The following is a 19,111-nucleotide window of genomic DNA, read 5'->3' as shown; positions in this document are numbered from 1 at the left end:
TATTTTTTCTTTTTTCGAAATAAAATTGTGTCAAGTTTGATTGAATATTTTTAATTAATTATTCCGTTTCAATTTAGATGACATAGTTTGACTTGACTCAAAATTTAAGAAAAAAAAAGATTTATGAAACATGTGGTTCTAAATGCTCAAGGGACAAAATATTAAAATTTAACTATTTAAATTTAAATTTTAAAATATTATGTTAATTTAATTCAACTTAAGTTTGAAAATTAATTAAATTAACCCTCAATAAACAAAATATGTCATATAATTATGAAGCATTAATTTCTCTATATATTGTATGTAACTTCCAAAAACCGAGCTGGCGAATGATGAAGCAAATTCATGTATGCTTATGACATTTGTAATCTGTTTGTTGCAAACAAATTTTGTTTTGTCTACTTAATGGCTTTGTCCCTGGGTTTGCACATCGGATATTTCACGTTTTTGCAGTAAATTGTTTTTCCTGTTGGCGGACAATCTTATGTGAAAAGCTGTGGCTGCTCTATTCATCTGCAAAATGTGTTCCGTTTTATTTAACTTTTTAATATTCGAATTTTTTAAGTTGCAATCGAAAGACAGAAGAATTTGAATCTGGAGTTGTACAGAAAAATTGAACTACTTAAAATTTAAATTTCTAAAGTTGCAGTTGAAAGATAAGAGAACTTCAGATTTGTTCTGAAATAGCACTAAATAGATTGAACTATTTCAGATCCGAACGGATACACTTTGCAAAATTTTGTACAATATAGATATAAATTCAATGGTAACCCCATATATATATATGCAAATGTCCCAAGGCAGCAAGTGTTATTTAACACCAAAACAAAAGTAAGAAGGTACCCATTTGTTCATGTACACCTGTCTTTAGATTTTGATCTAATTATAGCTTTGCTTTGAAGTTTTAACAAATCATTTCATATTTACCGTTATCATTAATGCTATTTTAGCTCGAAATGAATAAACTCGACATGTCCAAATTCTCTAAGAAAAGATTACCTTAGGTTAGAGCTCTCTTAGGGGTCGAGGGAAAAAACGGGCTGTACCTAAAAGTAAGGGTAAGATTAAATTAAAAGTCTAATAAAATATAAATTGCTTAATTTCAAATAGTTCATGGTAAATTTAACCTTGTTCCCTTAAAAATATACATATCCCAAAGGCCAACTTTATCATGGTCTTAAATGGAAAGCACAAATGAAAGCGCGAGTTTTGAGGAGATAATGCATTACTCAAAAAATCCGTATGAATTTAATCACTCAGCCAAGTTTTGGAGTTGTGGTCCATTGTGAATTTCAGGTTGTCTGGTTGACCTTAAACGAATTCGTGAAGATTTTATGTTATTTCCTCAAACTCATTTTAATTATCCCATTTAGCTCAACAAAATTATTCCAAAATAACTGACACTCTAGGATTTCAAAATTAAATTTGTTAATTATTTCCAATTATATCCTTAATATTAAAGAAATATTAGTTTTTTGTACTGCTCAATTTTTAAAAAGTATTTAACAGGAGTAACTTAATAAATTATACCTTGTATATTTTTTAATGGACGTGAAAAAAACTAAAGTGACAATTAAAATGGAACGGAGAGAATATAACATTATAGGGGTGCTTCATAATAATGGGTAACAACTAACAAGGTGTCTTAAAATAATACTCATACCGTTTATTTAAACTTGTCCACTATGAACTTTATACACCCCTTAAGAAATAATAATGAAGTACATAATTTACCATGATACCTATATTAAATGATGCATATTTTTAATGGATTTGAAAAGTGATTTGAAATGAGTATTTAATATTGTGGGTATAATAAGAAAAAAGAAATTGTATTCTCTTGATGTGCTAAAAGTGACAAGTAAAAGTAAAAATTTATTTTTAGAATACCGAATAAATAAAAGTAAATGGAGGGAGTAATTTGGGATAATAAACGATGTCATGCGGGAATATTATTATGTCTCTTTTTTATTTTAATTGACAAGGTTCCAGCGACTACCCGACAAGTTCCATTTTTATTTTTAAACCTTAGTGAAAGGAGAATATTGTGTATATAGATTCAGATGCTAACATGGTGCGCATGTATATCCAATCATGTCTGATCTAATATCGATTCCTTCATTCCATGAATGATGGAGACACGAAGTATCAACAACAACAACAACATTCTAGTGTGATCTCACAAGTGGGATTTGGAGAGGGTGAGAATATACGTAGCCTTATCCCTACCCGGAAAGCACAAAGAGACTGTTTCCGATAGACCCTCGGCTAAAGAAGATGGAAGAAGGGCTGATAGCAAGCCATAACAAGATAATATATTTAGAAAACTAAATCAAAGATAGCAACAGGGAATATGAAAGAAGTACCGATAGCAAATAATAGCAACACAATATATTTAGAGAACTAAATCCGAGGGTCTCATAACAATAGAGAAAATGAATGGAGTATTAATATCAAACTAAGGAAGTACTGATGTCAAGTAAATACAGAACAAGATATGCAATAATAGCAAACTCAGGATAAAAGGGGTACCATACTAACACTAATACTATCGAACTAATGAAGACAGAGGAAAACACACGATTACCTCCTAACCTTCTACCCTAATCCTCAACCTCCACACCCTCCTATCCAGGGTCATGTACTCGGTTAGCTCAAGCTGCGCCATGTCCAGCATGATTACCTCTCCCCAAGACTTCTTTGGCCTACATCTACTCTTCATCTTATCCCCCCTCCCCCAAGGCCAACCTTTCACACCTCCTAACTAGGGCATTTGTGCTTCTCCTCTTAACATGCCCGAACCATCTCAGCCTCGCCTCTCGCATCTTTTCCTCCATAGGGGCACTCTCACCTTGTCCTGAAAAACTTCATTCCTAATTCTATATAACCTAGTATGGCCACACATCCATCTCAACATCATCATTTTTGCTACTTTCATCTGCTGGACATGAGAGCTCTTGACTGACCAGCACTCTGCCCCACACAACATAGTCGGTCTAACCATTACCTTGTAGAACTTATCCTTAAATCTCAACAGAACATTCTTATCGCACAAGACACCGGAAGCGAGCCTCCACTTTATCCACCCTGCTCCGATACGATGTGTGACATCCTCATCAATCTCCCCATCATTCTGAATTATAGACCCTAGATACTTGAAACTCTTTCTCCTGGGGATGACTTTCCACTACTAGAAATACAGACTTTTTCCATGGAAGAATCGGTGGGAAATTTGTGTAAAATTTTAATATTCCCACGACATTTCCAGGGGAGACGCTCAGTGGAAAAATGGCTGGTGGAAAAATAGTTTCCCAGGGCATTCGTGGGTAATTCCCAGGGAGTTTCCTATTGGGGATTTCAACATGCAATCCAATTCATTTCATAAACAACAACTAATCAATCCATTTCATAATTAATATCTAACTAATAAGAAAATAGAACAAAAACTCAAAAAATCCAACATTCAATATTCAACATCCAGGTACCATCGAAAACAAGCTAATAAAAGAAACTACTCCTTAGTTATCATCAGATGCTGGAGAACGGGGCACAGGAAATGCACCAGATGCTAAGAGGGAGTTTATCTGAGACTTGAGATTTTTAACATCACTAGTGACAAGTCTTAATGCATCGTCTTTTTGCCTCATTTCTTCCTCCCTTCGCCTTTCCTCTTCCTCTCTTCGCTTATCTTCTTCCTCCCTCCGCTTTGCCCTTTCTTCCCTTGCAGCCTTTCTTGAAGTTACAACTCAGTAATCTTCGCTACCTTCCTATTCAATTCCTCAAACTCATCCAGATCAATCGAGCAATGTGAGGAAGAATAAGAATTGATAATCCAGAAGTACGACGACCGAGACTAAACTCTGATCCAAGGCCGTAGACTCTCCCCTTATGCACGCCACCAGCTGCCTTAATCCACATGTCCATGATCTCCTCTTGGGATGGTTGGATTGGCCTACCTTGATCATCAATCAGCTAACTTTGAGTGAACTCCTCCAAGCTTCGTTTGAAAGTATCCTATAAACAAATTACAATTATTATAAAATCAAACATTACTAAGGAAAATTTATGCAAGTATCTTTATTTCTCAAACTTTAAAGTGAAACACACGAAAAGATAATGTATAGACAATGTATCAGTACTTCTAATGGGAAATAATTACTACACCATCTTTTTTATAAAAATCAATACCCATAAGCTACTAGCTACTTGTTCTCCATTACTTCTAATGGGGAAACAATAAGATGAATTCCAGCGTTTATATTTTAGTTTGTTTATATTTCTTCACTATGACCTGTCTTTGGTAGTGAAATAGCGCACTTCTAGCGCTCTGTCTGTTATTGACGTACTTGTATTCCAAGTTCAGTCTCAGTTGCCATAACTAAGTGTGTTTCTCCAACAGATATATGCCACAATAGCCGAAGCTAGTGCTAGCTTGAACAAGATTCTTACTTTACTTTTCAAAAAGCTTAGTCCTCGCTACTTGGTAGGCTAAACAAAAAAGATATTGCCCAACTGGAAACACTAACTAAAGTTTTGCATCCCCCTTATCATTTCCAGTGCTTTACTTCTTGTGATCATAAGATATCTAACTTCTCAACGACTGCTCTCTCCTGGCTGAAGAAGTGTTTGCATCTTTGAACGCTCACTTCCTGACTGTACTATAAGCGGGAACGACACTCAAAGAACTATACATCACATTTTTTTAACTCGTAATACATCTACCACCAAACCAAGTGGGCATATTTTCCAGAGAAACACATCTACCACCAAAGAGATGATCCAGTAGATTTAAGCAGCAATAAAATATTTTCCAGAGAAACACACATTATATTAGATCATGCTACTTCATCTGAAACAAGAGACCTGCTTTATAAATTAGAAATGAGATTCCACACCTTTTCAGACTTAACAAGCAGCCAGAAATAAGTATTGTACTGATTGTTTATGTGAACAAAAGGAAAATAGAGAAATTCTGGCTAAATTAAGGGGACTTTGTTATTAACTGATAAGCCGAAACTACAGGGTTACAAAGAAAAGATAATGGATAAAGATCATAACGAACATCTATCCTAAACTTCTAATTTGCAGCTACTTTCCTATTAAAACTAACAGCTCCTTGCAATCCCCAGTTCACAATGTTAAGAGTATCTCACAATGTTCAGAAATAAGCTTACTTATCAATTCTTGCTGATTGCTACTATTAATACTGATTGATTAAGAATAATAAAATCCAGCAAATCTCATACTTTTGCCAGTGTAAACTAAATTATATTGCCTTTTATGCACTAAATATCCATTTATCACTTGTTATATATAAAGAGTCAGTAATAGGCAAATAGGTAGAACACACTACGAGTAAAATATAATAAGCAATCCATATTTACTTCTGAATACACCAAAATAATCAAATGATATAGCTACCTTTAAAAGCAACGACACTGTATAATGATCCACTAATACTTCTCCCAACATCAAAAGAACCACATGATACAACTACTTTTAAAAGCAATGATACTAAATTAAATGATGATCTTACAAAAACTATTTGTAACTTTTTATCAGGCCACCAATTAAGCCCAAATCATACACCAACATGCATATTATTTACTTCCTCTCATACTCAACCAGTTTAGCAGTTAGATGACTTATTCCAGTTAATAACAACTGAGTGTTACCAACAAATAAGCTAGTTTAAAATAAAGCTCATTAATCTTATATGGGTTGTCTTAGAGTGCGACTAGACCCAAGTTATTTTTGTTCCATCCTTCAACTTCTTCATGTGGGTTTCCTCAAATACCTCATCATGAGTAATTAGTCTTCCTTTAGCCTTTTCCTGAAAAATAAATAATATCTTAAAAAATAGTAACTAAAGTAGTTATCAATCAAGAAAAATATAATAAAGTCATTACCAATCTTATTCTATGAGCCGCCATACTAATTGAACCGCCCATGTGCACTGAGCCACCCTTGTCGGACAAACGGGCTGCCCTTCCCTGGGCGCTCTTCTTCTCGAATTCCGGAGAGTTCCAAATTTTTGTGAATGAACACTTTAGACATTTTTGTGAATGAACACTTTAGATATTTTTGTTGAATATATTTTGATAATATGTAACTTTAAGTGAGGTAACACAACTAAATATGAACTTAATTGGGATTCACCGACTAAGGATATGGACGCCGGACCATTATAGTCATTTTGTTGTAAGTGTGTAGAGCAAAAATGCTGGAAGATGTTAATAACCTAAAGAATACTAGGTCAATCCACACTACGAGCATGGCTCTGAGTCAAGCTTATTTGTAGGCTGCACTTTTTATCATTGTCATATTTTCTTGGCTAGTCGAGCCGTATCATTTGTAAAACATCAGGAGAGTCAACAAACGGATTTTACTTCCACTGCAGAAAATTCAAGAAAACTAACCTATATAAGCAACAAAAAGCAAGAAAGTAAAGGGTCTTTCTAATCTGTAACTAGTAACTATCTTATTCCTTTTTATAGCCGTATGTTCATAAACTCAATCAGCTCTAATTTTAATTTTGATTAAGAAAGATTGCAGGAGACGAGATGTCTGAAAGTAGAATGGTTCATCTCAGATTAGAAACGAGAAAAGTAAAACACAAGGGCTATTTTGCCAGACAATAAAACTGAACTTACCTTCTGATTATGAACAAGTAAATGCAGAGGGTAGACACTTCTGATTCAACATAGCAAGGCCTTTTACGTCAAAGTTGAATTACGAGTAGAAATCTTAGGAACAGCAGAGCGATTGAGCCTTGTTCACCAGATCTACGAAGAACTAGAATAAAGCAGTTGCTCTCCTAATACCTGTACATATGGCAGTGGTAAGAAGTGAATTAGAGGACAAAAGTGAAATAGTTTCAATTCTTAATATACAATCAGAAAGCATCTACGTTTAGAATGAGTGTCATCATTTAATTTGTTACTGAATCCTCTGGTGCTTCTCTTAAGGTTTGATTTTAGCTTCTTGTCAATTTCATAGTGAGCATAAGGGTTCAGAGACAAGCCAGCAGCTGCGACCTTCACAGGATCAATGTTATATTTTGAGACATTCTTACCAACATTGTCTTGCAGCACCTCTGAACATCTTGCAGCACCTCTGAATAGAATCTCTTGACATTCTTACCAACAGTGTTCACCTGATTTTTGACATATTTAACAGTGTCCTGTAATTTATCACAGTCTCAGTTATGCTGATTATAACCCATTTGGTCAAAACTTAGCAGGGTCAATAGCAGATAGTACAATTTCAGTATCCTTTAATATATCCAGCGACGTTATTGATCAAAATTGACAGACAACAGCCAAAATAGCAACATGCAGGATCCAGAATTTCAGCTATAAGCAAATTAACTCAAGGAAGTACCAGGAAACAAGTAATATCGAACATATGTAATAATTAAATAGGGAATAGAAAACTGAAAGAGTGTAGTTCACCTGGTACCTCTCGATCCTGAGCTGCTTTTCCTCAGATACTGCTGCCCTAACCTCGGTCTGAACTGGGACAATCGGCTGCACTGTTATAACCTCAGGGACCTAGTCAACATGTACCCGTTACTCTGGGGTATGGGTTGCGGGAGTCTGTGCTCCTACCCCGGCCTGCGATATGGCCGGTGAAAGTGGAATTAACCACGCCTAAGCTAGACTACCAAACATACTCAAGAACTGGGCGAGAGTCTCCTGAAGTGCAGGGGTAGCAACAGGTGCCTGCCCTCCAACTGGAGCTACTGGTGGCTCCTCTGTCGCAGCTCAGGCAGGTGCTATGGATGCACCATGTGCCCCTTCTCGGCATCTGCCCCGACCTCTCGCGGCTCTAGTAGGGGGCACAGGTGTCTGATCGTCAGATCTAGCAGTGCGTGTCCTCACCATCTGTGAGAGAATAGAAAGACAAAGATTCAGAATTTCGAAGTAAACAAATTTGCACGATAAGGAATAAAAAAAGTGAAGGTTTTCCTAACAGTTCCATAGCCTCTAGAAGATAAGTACAGACGTCTCCGTACTGATCTGCGAGGCTCTACTGAACCTGCTTGTGACTCGTAACACCTATGAACCTAGGGCTCTGATACTAACTTATCACGACCCCAATTTCCCTCTGTAGGATGTCGTGATGGCACCTAGTCTCTAAGACTAGGTAAGCCTAACATACATGTAGAATTTAACTGAAATAATGATAAAACTTTCAAATTAACCAACCACTATCATAAGAGGGACTCCGCAACTCAATAGAACAAAACTCCCAAAATCCGGTGATACCCAGTCACAAGCTCTACGATAGTATACTGAACATCCCTATACAACAATAGCTATGAAAAGAGATAATGAAATAGAACTAGATAGAGGGCGACTCCGAGGCATGCGGACGCCGGTAAGTATACCTTGAAGTCTCCAAATCCGAGCTCGACTCACTGGTGCCTAGGCTGGTAAGAGGTACCGGTATCTACATAAAAAGATGTGCAGAAGCGTAGCATGATTACACCACAACGGTACATAGTAAGTGTCAAGCCTAACCTTGGTAGAGTAGTGACGGGGTCATGTCAAGACCCTACTGGAATAAATAAGAAAATTGAACATGTATATGATAGTATGATAATGAATAATAATGGAAATGATACAATGAAGAAAAATAATGAGTATAGTAAAAATTAACTAAGGTAATTAAGGCATCACGGAAGAAAACAAGGAATAATATGCCAAGGAAACAATGCAACCAAAGCACAAGTTATATAATAGAAAGGTATCAACAAGAATCACTACCGAGGTACCGCCTCATAGTCTCATTGCACAAGAAACAAATCACAATCTTTCCTTATATCACCACAAGAGCCTTGCATTTAGTTTTGAAAATCATTTTCAAGAAATAGCTATCCGCGTTTTAGCCCACCTTATCACATCGCGTGACTTCAAGTAGTTCCCCTACTAGCAACAGCGTATCAAGCCCACCTTATCTCACCACTTGCGTTTGAAACTCAATCCTTATACCACTACATGCGTATCAATATTACAACATATTACAAATCACACCTCAAGTGCCCAATACCAAACTTGCCAAAGAAGTCAATAATAATAGTGTTTTCACAATAAATAGCCCATGGCTTAACCACAATATGTACAAGAGTCTTAACAATAGCAACCGAAAGTGAATAACTCAATAAGAATGGTATTTCAACAAATTTGCAACTTTGCCTCAATGTGAATCACGACCTTTATAGCTTCAACACCAAATTCAACAATAAGATATTCTAAGAAATAACAACTTCAAGTAAAGGAACTCAACGGTTAAATAATGAATAAGGAATTGAGAGAACAATGACTTCAACTAAACATGTAAGACAATTAGCAAATAAGAGGTAAGACAAGTATTTATGATGTCAAGTAAAGTATATGAAGATAGACTAATGATGATAAATATAACATGTTATGGCAACTCAATTAAAGGCATGAAAAGAATCTTCATAGCTAAAACTGGGCAATTACCACATTTAGCCCGTGTACACACTCGTCACCTTGCATACACGGCTTTCACATATCACAATTAAAACAAAATAATACCAATCCTAAGGGGTAATTCCCCCACATAAAGTTAGGCAAGACACTTACCCCAAAACACGCTAACTCAATCCACTAGTATACCTTTCCCATGATTATCCAACTCCTAACGGTTCAAATCTATCCAAAATAACTTCATACCATAAATACAAACTATATGAAGCTTTTTTCGAACAATAAAGTTGCAATCTTTAAAGAGAAATAAAAAGTCAACTCAAAACGTCAACCCCGTCCCGCATCTCGGAACCCGACCAAACTTATAAAATTCGAACACCCATTCGATAACGAGTCTAACCATACAAGAATTACTCAAATCCGACTTCAAATCCCCAAAATTTAGTCTAAGAAGTTTCTCAATTTTTCCCCCAAATTTTCCAACTCAAATCACTAATTAGATGACAAAAATAGAGATGGATTCATGTATCATAGCCAAATCCGAGTTAGAATCACTTACCCCGATGATTTCCTTGAAAATCCCTCGAAATATTGCTGCAAATCTAGCTCTCTAGGTCCAAAGGATGAAAAATGAGATAAAACCCTCGAACACTCCCTTTTCTGCCTAGCGATTTTTGCTTCTGTGAGCCAACCTGTCGCACCTGCGACCCGCACCTTCGAAAAATATATCATAGGTGCGGTTCCCACTAAGGTGAGGGAACTCTACTTCTGCGGACAAAATCTCGCACCTGCGCTCTCGCACCTGTGGAGCATGGGCGCACCTGTGGAGGGTCTCCGCTTCTCCGACCCTAGGGGTGGCTATCCCCTTTCCGCTTCTGCGATGCTTCTCTTGCACCAGCAAGTCCGCTCCTGCGCATTACTAAACGCACCTGCGGTCCCATCTGACCAAACCAAACCTCGCTTCTACGGCTCATAGGCCACTCCTGCGGTGCCGCACCTGCGGCCCAAAGTGCACGGGTGCGATTGCACTAGAAGCTCACCAGCTTCAGTATTCCCTTAAGTCCAAAATTATTCCAATTTCAATCCGATTTACACCCGAGATCCTTAGGATCCCGTCCGAATATACCAACAAGTTTCAAAATACATAACGGACCTACTCGAGGCCAAAATTCACATCAAACAATATCGATTCTATGAATCGCAACCCAATTCAAGCCTATTGAAACTAAGAACATCCAATTCCAAAACTAACGCCGAATCATACCAAAACAACTCCGATTGACCTCAAATTTTTTACACAAGTCACAAATGACATGAAAGACATATTCCAACTTCCAGAACCAAAATCCGACCCCGATATTGATAAAGTCGACTCCCGGTCAAAATTTTCAATCTTCCAAACCTTCAACTTTCTAACTTTCGCCAATTCAAGCCTAAACAACCTATGGACCTCCAAATTAATATATGGACACGCTCCTAAGTCCAAAATTACCATACTGAGCTATTGGAATAATCAAAACTCTATTCCGGAGTAATCTGCACGAAAGTCAAACTACGGTCAACCTTTTCAACTTAAGCTTACAACTTTGGGACTAAGTGTCCCATTTCACTCCAAAATTCACCCGAACCAAAACCAAACACCCCCGGCAAGTCACATAACCACAATACAACAGAGGAGGCAATAAATAAGAGAACGAGAGTAAAATATTCAAAATAATCGGGTGGGTCGTTACAAGTTTGTATTGCATTTGCGATGAGGGGGCTCCGCATTTGCGATGGGTAAGTCGCATTTGCGACACAATAGACTTTGGGGGCAGCTTCGCATTTGTGAAGCATTGATCACATTTGCGGCTGCCCAGGGTTTGCAATTGTGATCCCTTCATTAGTTTTGCGATATCAGCATACTCAGAGACATGTCCGCAATTGCGACCATTTTTTCGCTTTTGCGAATGTCGTTGCGACAACTGCAGCTGGTAAAATGTGAGGATTTCGGGACTTTGCTCATTTTACACTATTTTTCAACCCTAAACTCCATAGAGGCAATTTTTAAAGAGTGTTTTCTTCCCAAATTCATTGATAAGCAACTTTGACTTAGTTTTAATCAATCTCAATTACTTTTTCATGAATTTTATCATCAAAATTATGAATTTCAAAGTAGAAATTAGGGGTTTTGGGTGAAATTTGAAAATTTGGTATAATTGAGATTTCGACCTCGAATTAAAGTCAGATTTCAAAACAAATCATATATCCGGACTCGGGGGTAAATGGGTAATCATGATTTAGTCCGAATCTCAGATTTCGATCAGGCGAGCCCGGGGTTGACTTTTTCAAATATGATCAAAATTGAACCTTTTTTATTCGTGGGTAGTTTCTAAAGTTTATCTTGGATAGTTTGATTGATAATTGGATAGGTTCGGTTAGTTTGGAAGCTTGTTCGAAAGGAAAAGTAGTGGTTGCTTATGATTTTGTTGCTTAAAGAGGTAAGTGTCTTGCCTAACTTTATTGAGGGAATATTTTCTAATAAACTAACATTGTTTGCTACATGCGGGGGTGATGTATATGCGAGATAACAAGCGTATATGCATGTGCTAGGTTTATCAATGCTCGTGGTTGATTATATGATTCTTTTTGCCTTGTTGAACTTTGTGATTTTCTTAACTTGTATTTTACTTAATTCTATAATAGTATGAACATAATTTCAATGCTAGAGACCATCATTTAGCTTTTCTAAACTTGATTAACTGTGATGGACTCCTTGTGAAAGTGTTGATGTGCTAGATTCGGTCATAACTATACCTAAATCATGATTACATGTTTATGTCTTTTATTCTTGAGATACTTGGGTTCCACACTTAATTTAAAGATCATGTGTGAATTTTGTTTAGATACTTGAACAATGGGGTTCTTGAGTTGTATTGAATTATTTATTGGTGTAAAAGTTGTGATTGTCGTTCACGTGATGTATTTTGGTTAACCACTCTTCTTGATGTTATTCGTGCTTCCTACCTTGCTTGTTGTTAATGTATATGTGCTTGATGAGGAAGAGTGTAAAACACGAAAGGTTATGACGTGCAATTATTTTACATCATCATGTGAGGAAGAGAGTAAAAGAACGAAGGGTGATGTCGTATCATTATTTTTCATTATCATGTGAGGAAAAGAATATAAGCACGAAGGGTGATGTCGTAGCTGTGAACGACGATACCTTGCATTGAAGACGTACCCGCATTCCAGATCCAAGCAACCTCTTGTTCATGGTAGTTTGGGATTTAAGTTCCACTTATGTAAACTTCACACTAATATTGTATTTATTCTTCATATCAGTTCTGTAAATCTAAATCATAATGGCTCATGATTTGTACTACCATTCTTTAGGGCAGTTGTATTGAATTCGATTGTAGCTTCTATTATATATATTGTTGTTTTTTTCAGTTTAGCTGTAACTTATATTGTTTGGCTTATCCAGCGGGTTGGGTTAGGCATCATCACGACTTAATGAAATTTTGGGTCGTGACATGGCTAATTCCTAAATAGCAACCCTTTAGAGTGGCTACCTGGTGTCACTACAAAGCAACCCAACAAAAGCCTACAACCAAAAAAAAAAAAAAAAAAAAAAAAACCTAGTCTTTATTTTTTTTTTATAAATTTTAGCCATATGCAGTGTATAATTACTTTATAATTCGTGTACAGTCAATACATAATACATTGATTATATATACACTTATATTATACACTTGTTATAGTATACTAAATATATACACCAGCAACGAGTACAAATTGTTATGGTTAGGCGAGTGAAAATTATTGTACATGGCTGGCTAAAAAATGTTAATATCCCTTTTCACTAAGGTCTATGTTTATTGTTGATAGCGGAAAGAATCGGTCAGTAGGTTCGTGACTAGAGAACCAAGACTGACCTTGTTGGAAGTATATATCTTGCCCGAAGAGGTACGCTATCTATCGAACCTTGTAAATTGAGCAATATCTATTTTTCTTTTTCTCGGTAGGGTAAGTTCTACATAGTGATGGTTAGATCTATTATATTGTATGGAGCTGAGTATTGACCAGTTAAGAACTCTCATGTTCAGAAGACGAAAGTAGCAGAAATGAGGTTACTGAGATGGATGTGTAGGCAAACGAGGAGAAACAAAATTAGGAATAAAGTTATTCGGGACAAAATGGGTGTAGCCCCGTGGAAGACAAAATGCGGGAGTCGAGGCTGAGATGATTTGGGCATGTGAAAAGGAGAAACACAGATGCTCCTGTTAGGAGGTGTGAGAGGTTGGTCATGGCAGATCTAAGAAGAGGTAGAGGTAGGCTAAGGAAGTACTGGGGAGAGGTGATTAGACAGGGCATGCGGGACTTTAGCTTACTAAGGACATGACCCATGATAGGAGAGTGTAGAAGATGAAAATTAGGATAGAAGGCTAGTAAGTAATTGAGAGTTGCCCAATCATTACAAGTAGTATTAGTAGCACTCTTGTATTTTCCTATTCTTCGATTTCTATTACCGCTTATTGTTTCGTCTCTTTGCTTATTTCTTTTCCCTATTATTATTATTTGATGCTACTTTTTCTTTTTCAACTTCTCCTTTTCTCTCCTTTTTCTTTTTCGTCCTCCTCCTCCTCCTTCTTTTTCTTCTTCTTTTCTTCTTTCACCTTTTTTCGAGCAGATGGTCTATCAGAAATACCCTCCCCTAATTCTACTTGTGGGATTATACTGAATTTGACATTGTAATCTACGTCTCATTTTAGGTGATTATTCGAATGTGCATAGAGTTTTTAAAAAAAAAGTTTTTGAAACTCGTGATCTAAAATAAGTAATAAGATATTTATGTTGTTATAAATTATTTATACTATATTAAAAGAACAAAGTCCCTTAATGAAATGGCATTCATCTTTTTACCTTTAAAAATCGGCTTTACAATAGACAACATTATAATTTAAATTGTTTTCGTAATATTTAGGAATAAAAATTCAACTACCATTTATGCTAATTTTCCTAAAGCTAAAACTTTAAAATCAACTAGTAGAATTTTATTTGTTAAATTTTTCCTTATTAGGTTGTGTTATATTCTTATTTGTAGTAGGATGACGTGAATTTTATACAATAAAGAATTGTGTTTCAAAAGGGAAAATAATAGTTTTTTAATTTCTTCCACGGCTAAACTTTATATCATTTGTAGAATTTCGAATTAAAATACAAAAAAAATCTAGAAGAGAAGATTAATCAAGTGGACTACTAAATTAATTAATTTCTACAATATTGAATAGATTACATATACCATTCAAAACGCGCCACAAATAATTAAACAGATCCCACCACATATAAATTTAAAAATTATATATATATATATATATATATATATATATATATATATATATATATATATATATATATATATATATATATATATATACACACACACACACACACACACACACACACACACACACACACACACACACACACACATATATATATATATATTACTATTATTAATAAATAAATAAATAAATAAATAAATATTATGTCAATAAGTACATAATATTTGAATACATAAAAATTGTATTTATTTTATTTTATTTAATATTTACATAATATTTGTATAAATACATAATAAAATTATTTATTAATTAAAACATACATTTATATAAAAGTATTTTTGTTTTAATTGTTTATTTTCAGTATTATTTAATAAAACTATATAAATTTTCATATTCTCATGGGCTAACTATTTCAAGAACTTACAATTTATTTTTATTTTTGTTTTATAATTCAAACACATTGTTTAATATGATAATATTTTAAAATTATGTGCTCATCGACTAGTCTTACTAAAGGTAAAATGAAAAGTTTAAAGTCCATTTTTTTTTAAATAAGAAAAGTATTTTTTTTTTCATAGGACAAGGCTAAAATAGAAAGTGTATCACATAAATTGAAACTTAGTCCAAATTTATCTCCAAACATTCCAAGTATATGTATTCTAAAGCCTCTTATCGTTGAATCAAATACCCAAATCTGATAATGATAAAATGTCATATTCCAAAAACTAGCCTATGTTATTTGAACGAAACTCATATTTTAAACTTCATTTTCAAATAGGTTAAATACACATTAAATTCATTTAAAAGTGAAATGACGAAATGCAATATAAAAAGAGAGATCTTTGAGAGACCGAGCTTCGAAGGAAAATGAATGAACCATTCATTATATACGATACAACTAAACATCTGGTCCAAAGAGAAATTACAAGCAGAAGGGTCAGCCAGATTGACAATGGTAATAAGAACAGTTTTCTCAAAATGTTATAAAAAAAATTAATAAACTAAAATAAATCAGAAAAGAACATAGAAAATATTAATTTTCTTTTCTTTCTCTCTATTTTCCTTACAACTAGGAAAAATACTAGGGTTTCTTGAAAATTTTCCCAGCAACGACAGCAGCATCAATAACATCAGTAATTACTCGAACAACAGTACCAACTAAACAAGTGTTCCCTTTAAATGATGGAGCTCCTGATTTCGTGAACGTAGCCACACAATTCAGGAAGCTTTGGTTGCACTCTAAGTTTAGATAATTATCTGTAACATCAAAATTAACAAAAATTAAGGGGAGAAAACTAAAAAGAAAGAAATCAACCAAGAAGAGCGAATTCGTGATTTAGAATCATTGAGTATATTATATATGTTATCCTGTTATATGTATTTATGTTTTAAATACTTTTTGTATATGTTTGCGTAATTAGAGTTGAAAGTAATAAGTCAAGCTCATAGAACCAACCCTGAATTCACCGTGTTAATCAATACAGTCAAACTTTTCTATAACACCATCCTCTATAACAACATTATATTATAACGGACAAATTTTCTTTGAAACCAATTATTCATGTTATGTTATAATATATGTTCTCTATTATAACATTTTGTTATAGCAGCCAAAATATGTCCAGTACTAACAAGGTTATTATAGAGAGATTTAACAGTACCATTACTGAAAATTATTAAACCTTTCTTGTGGAAATTAAACAAGTTTCAAGGAAAGTAACCTAGCAATCAGTTGCATTAATAATGGAAGAAAAAAAAAGAGAGATATGTGAAAAGGAAGCTATAGTTTACGTAGAAAAAAGTTTTATAAGTGCATTTAGACCAATAATTTGTCCAGAGCTTCTGAATAATTCAGTATGATAATTCAAGTTCACCAACCTTGATGTGCCACATATAATTGACTACAACCACCTCCTAGTTAAAATTTCTTATTCTCTCTAGCTTGGTGTTCTTGCAAGCAACTTGCTCGTCAAAACTTTTGGCTAAATTTTCATTCTTATTATTTAGTGGATAAAGTAAGTTATTTGGTACTCTCTCGGTTTCAAATTAGACGAGATACTTTTCGAAAATAAATGACATATTTTTAAATTTGGAAATAATTCAACTTTAAACTCTTCATTTTACCCATTTTATCCTTAATGTGAAGCTTTTATAACCACACAAATATCATGATCCCATAAAGCTTTTACCCCTTAAGCTTTTAAGATCACAAGTTTCAAAAATCTTCTTTTTTTCTTAAACTCCGTATCGAATCAAACTATATCATCTAAATTGAAATGAATAGAGTATTTATTATGCTAGTGAAAAGTAATTAATATTTAGAATTACTGAAGTACTCACATGCTGGAACACCATCATTAAAAGAGATTAAAAAAAAAACTTGCTTGTGACTCCTTAACTTTTTTTTTTTTTTAACAAAGTTGACAAGTGACGTGGAATCTACGACATCATCTCATCAATTAGAGACTATAATTCATCTTTAGCACCGTCTCATCTCATCAATATGGGGCCACATCATCTCTGGGTTTAATGTGATCTATAAGTTTTTGAAATAGGTCATTTTCCCTTTTAGATAAAACCAAACCATAATAATTTCTTTGTAAGAAAAAACCTTGCCATTATGTATGCTATTGTTTCAACCTAAAAAAAATACCTTAAAAAGGAAAACGTGAACAGTGCTTGTGCAGCTTCTTTTTGCGTTTTTTACCATTAGCAAAATGCTGCAACAATAAAAGTTTACACTCTTGTTTGCCCATTTCTTTTCTCCTATTACGAAATTGTTCAATGTTTACGCTTTATGTTCACCAAATAAATTTAGAACCATTTCTCTCTTTCCCACTTTGAATTATTGATAGAATATAAGACAAGAATTATTGTTTTACCCTGGTAAAAACGGTTATTAATCTGATATCACCAAATTATAGCATAAACAGTTAGTATTACACAATAAATCTTTACAACTTAAATCCTTGATAAAATTTAAGTTTTATGATGCACCAATGAAAATCTATTTAATTACTTATAATAAAATATATAGTAACTTACTGCCTTTACGTTGTATACAGAGATCATGCTTCATACAGCAAGCATCAAGCCCATCACATGGCTGCTCCCCTGGACATCCACTGTACAGAACTCCACAGTACTTCCCATATCTTAGGAGGGGAGGAACTGCCAGTATTCAAGAATCTAAATAATATCATTTTTTTTTTCTTAACAGAAGAACTTCATACAATTAATTAATGGTCAAAAAATAAAAGAAAAGTGTGTACCTACACAGAACTTTGATTCACATGTTCTACTGCATTCTTTTTCCTAAATTTAATTAGAAAAAACAAAAGAAAGTTAGAGTAAGGTTTGTGAATAATTAACATGAAATGAGACCAGCAAAAGTTGATGTGGGATGCCATTATTAACCAGAAATCTCGTATTCGAGTCCGGAAAAAAAAAACTATGGTAGAGAAAGTTGTCCTCTTATGATTATAGAAAGAAACATGAAATGGGAGATAGAAGGATAGATTTACCAAGGAGATGCCAGCATTAGTTTCAATGCCAATGTTAAGGGCATGAATTGAAATGGGAGAAAATCTGAGGGCTATGATGCAAAATGAAAGAAGTTGTAGAGAGAACTTCAACGACTGCAGAAAAGCCATTGAAGAAAGAAAGCACGGAATTATGAGAAAAATTTTTTGGTTTTGCTTACAGGCTCTGATTTATAGGGAGAAATGGTTGGTGACAAACTAAAAAAGTGTGTATAGCTAGAAACTGATGAAGCTTTTCTTAGGTGGTGTAGTTTCTTTGGAAGAGATAGAAGGTGGGTGACTTTTAGGGACTGAACTGAACTGATCGAAAGGATGAAGGGGGTGGGGGTGGGTTGGGGGTGGGGTGTGAGATTTGTCGTGTAACATCTCGTGACATATTTTTGGTGGTGTTCACATTCTGTCATCCACAAGAGTCTTTATCTATATTTGTGTATATGCTGTATATATTAGTATGAACTTTTTGTCTTAACATTGAAATGGAGTTTACGCGTATTCAATTATTTGAACAGATATTAATAACTTTTATTGGCCAATGTAAGTATAGGGTAACACTTCTATCAAAACATAAACAAATTGTGATAACTCGATAGGTCACTTATAGTTTTACCCTTTATTTTTGTGTTCCGAGACTTCGAATAGCTCTATTTAGGCTTTCTCGATTTGCACGCGCAGTCCGTGTCCTGTTTCTGGAAGGTTTTTATGATAAAATTGATAAAAATGTGAAACCGTGCCTTAAAACTCATTTGAGTTGACTTCGGTCAACATTTGGAGCAAACGGACTCGA

The 19,111-nt window shown here is 34.7% G+C and overlaps 1 protein-coding gene across 1 annotated transcript; it reads right to left on the bottom strand.

The window, feature by feature from the left end:
* Positions 1-15,641: 15,641 nt before the first annotated feature.
* LOC107799736 (phospholipase A2-alpha-like) lies at positions 15,642-18,727 on the bottom strand. Its single transcript, XM_016622879.2, has 4 exons — positions 18,310-18,727; positions 18,058-18,100; positions 17,831-17,956; positions 15,642-16,042 (listed from the first exon to the last, which is right to left on the bottom strand). The coding sequence occupies exons 1-4, from the start codon at positions 18,436-18,438 to the stop codon at positions 15,867-15,869; spliced, it is 474 nt and encodes a 157-aa protein (XP_016478365.1). The 5' UTR covers positions 18,439-18,727; the 3' UTR covers positions 15,642-15,866.
* Positions 18,728-19,111: the final 384 nt, after the last annotated feature.

The sequence above is a fragment of the Nicotiana tabacum genome, chromosome 9 (assembly GCF_000715075.1).
Source record: "Nicotiana tabacum cultivar K326 chromosome 9, ASM71507v2, whole genome shotgun sequence".
NCBI classification, from domain to species: domain Eukaryota; kingdom Viridiplantae; phylum Streptophyta; class Magnoliopsida; order Solanales; family Solanaceae; genus Nicotiana; species Nicotiana tabacum.
This window is presented reverse-complemented; position numbering and strand designations above follow the sequence as displayed.

Excerpts from the sequence above, each read along its gene's own strand:
- LOC107799736 (XM_016622879.2), bottom strand. The coding sequence starts at position 18,438 with ATGGCTTTTCTGCAGTCGTTGAAGTTCTCTCTACAACTTCTTTCATTT. Across the intron at positions 18,101-18,309 it reads CTAATGCTGGCATCTCCTTG|GAAAAAGAATGCAGTAGAAC; the intron begins GTAAATCTATCC and ends AATTAAATTTAG. Across the intron at positions 16,043-17,830 it reads CTGTATACAACGTAAAGGCA|ATAATTATCTAAACTTAGAG; the intron begins GTAAGTTACTAT and ends TTGATGTTACAG.